This window comes from Fukomys damarensis, unplaced genomic scaffold (genome assembly GCF_012274545.1).
Source record: "Fukomys damarensis isolate Sample0158 unplaced genomic scaffold, DMR_v1.0_HiC HiC_scaffold_27307, whole genome shotgun sequence".
In the NCBI taxonomy this organism is placed as follows: domain Eukaryota; kingdom Metazoa; phylum Chordata; class Mammalia; order Rodentia; family Bathyergidae; genus Fukomys; species Fukomys damarensis.
In genome coordinates, this window is record NW_022928219.1 from 1,756 (window position 1) to 3,153 (window position 1,398).

General features: G+C 36.1%; 1 protein-coding gene across 1 annotated transcript in view; it reads right to left on the reverse strand.

Moving 5' to 3' along the window:
• LOC104875640 (UDP-glucuronosyltransferase 2B17-like) overlaps window positions 1–826 on the reverse strand; it is a 2,222-nt gene extending 1,396 nt beyond the window's left edge. Inside the window, exon 1 of the mRNA XM_010643324.2 lies at window positions 46–826. Coding sequence (XP_010641626.1) covers window positions 46–787 — 742 coding nt within the window. The 5' untranslated portion in view covers window positions 788–826. The remainder of the gene's footprint in view (window positions 1–45) is intronic.
• Window positions 827–1,398: the final 572 nt, after the last annotated feature.

The window sequence follows — 1,398 nt, forward strand, 5'->3', positions numbered from 1 at the left end:
CTAGATAGTAAATACAGCATTCTACTACTTAAAACTATGACTTACCTAAAACTTCACTGTAAAGTTCATTCCAAAGTTTCTCATCATAGAATTCAAACCAAAAGTCAAAATAAAGCATGCATATCATGTTTTTTACCCTTTCTATGAAACTCATTTGACCACTTAGTCTCGACATAATGATAGGTACGTAAGAAGGAGGAACTAATAACCCTCCTCCATGTTTTTCCACTTGGAAGCCAGGGGTGAAGCGGACACTGTACACAAAAGGTATTTTTAGAAGCTCAGCCACCAGCTCACCACAGGGAGCAACGGGATCTGCAAGAAGGACATCAAATCTTGATTCTTGGAGTTTTGTCATAAGCTTCTTGTTTGAAACTGCATCTTTACAAATATTCCCCCAAATAACAGAATATTCCCTCATGATGTCTTCCACCACTGGATAATATGCCAAACATGTATCTATTGATCCAACACTCATCGAGTTAGTGACCCACTGATTGAAATATTCTTCCAATTCACTGTTATTGAGAGATGTAGGAAATGTTTCAAATTTAATTCCAGATGATGAATTCACATCAACAAAAATGAAACTTGAAGGTCTCAGGACTATCACCTCATGTGCCCTCTGGATAAGTTCCTCTAATATGTTCTTCATAGTCATCCAGTGGCTGTATTCCATCGACCACACCAGCACCTTTCCACAGCTTCCAAAACTGAAATAACAACCCAACTGCAGCAGCAGCAGAGCTGAGATCCATTTCATAGACATCTTGGTAAGATGAAGCATTTCTTTTCAAATTGTGCTACATTCTGCCAGTGCTCATGATTATATTCATTGAGAAATTAACCAAAAGTTAAAAGATAACTTGAACTGACCAAAGTACATATGTCAAATGGATTAATTATAAAGACAGATAGAAAGGGCAAATGTAAATAATTACATGATTTTATAAGAGCATTTAATTTCTCTGTTAAGGTTAAGTGATTTCAGTTGGCTTGGACTCCATGAGCAGTATGTTTGAAGCAGCTGTATTATGTAAGCAATATAAAAAAGATGCAAGAACAGTGGCAAATGTCAGGTGACTGTCTTGTGACACATATCTAGGGATATAGTAGATACACAGCCTAAAGGTAATTTTGAAAGTCACTACTGAGCTTAAAGAGAGGGCAGGGGTGAGGGGACAAAATGAGAATCAAGACCACCTGTCATGTAAAGGTACAAGATCCCAACAATGAATGTAACTGTACTGTATACCTAAAATGTATCAATGAACTGAATAAAAGCAAAGAAAACAAAAGAAAGGAATGACCAACAATTTTTGTAAGAATTTTGATGAAGTACAATTCATTTATGGACAGTTCAATAATTCAAAGTGTCATTTGTTGTTTTGAAGTGTT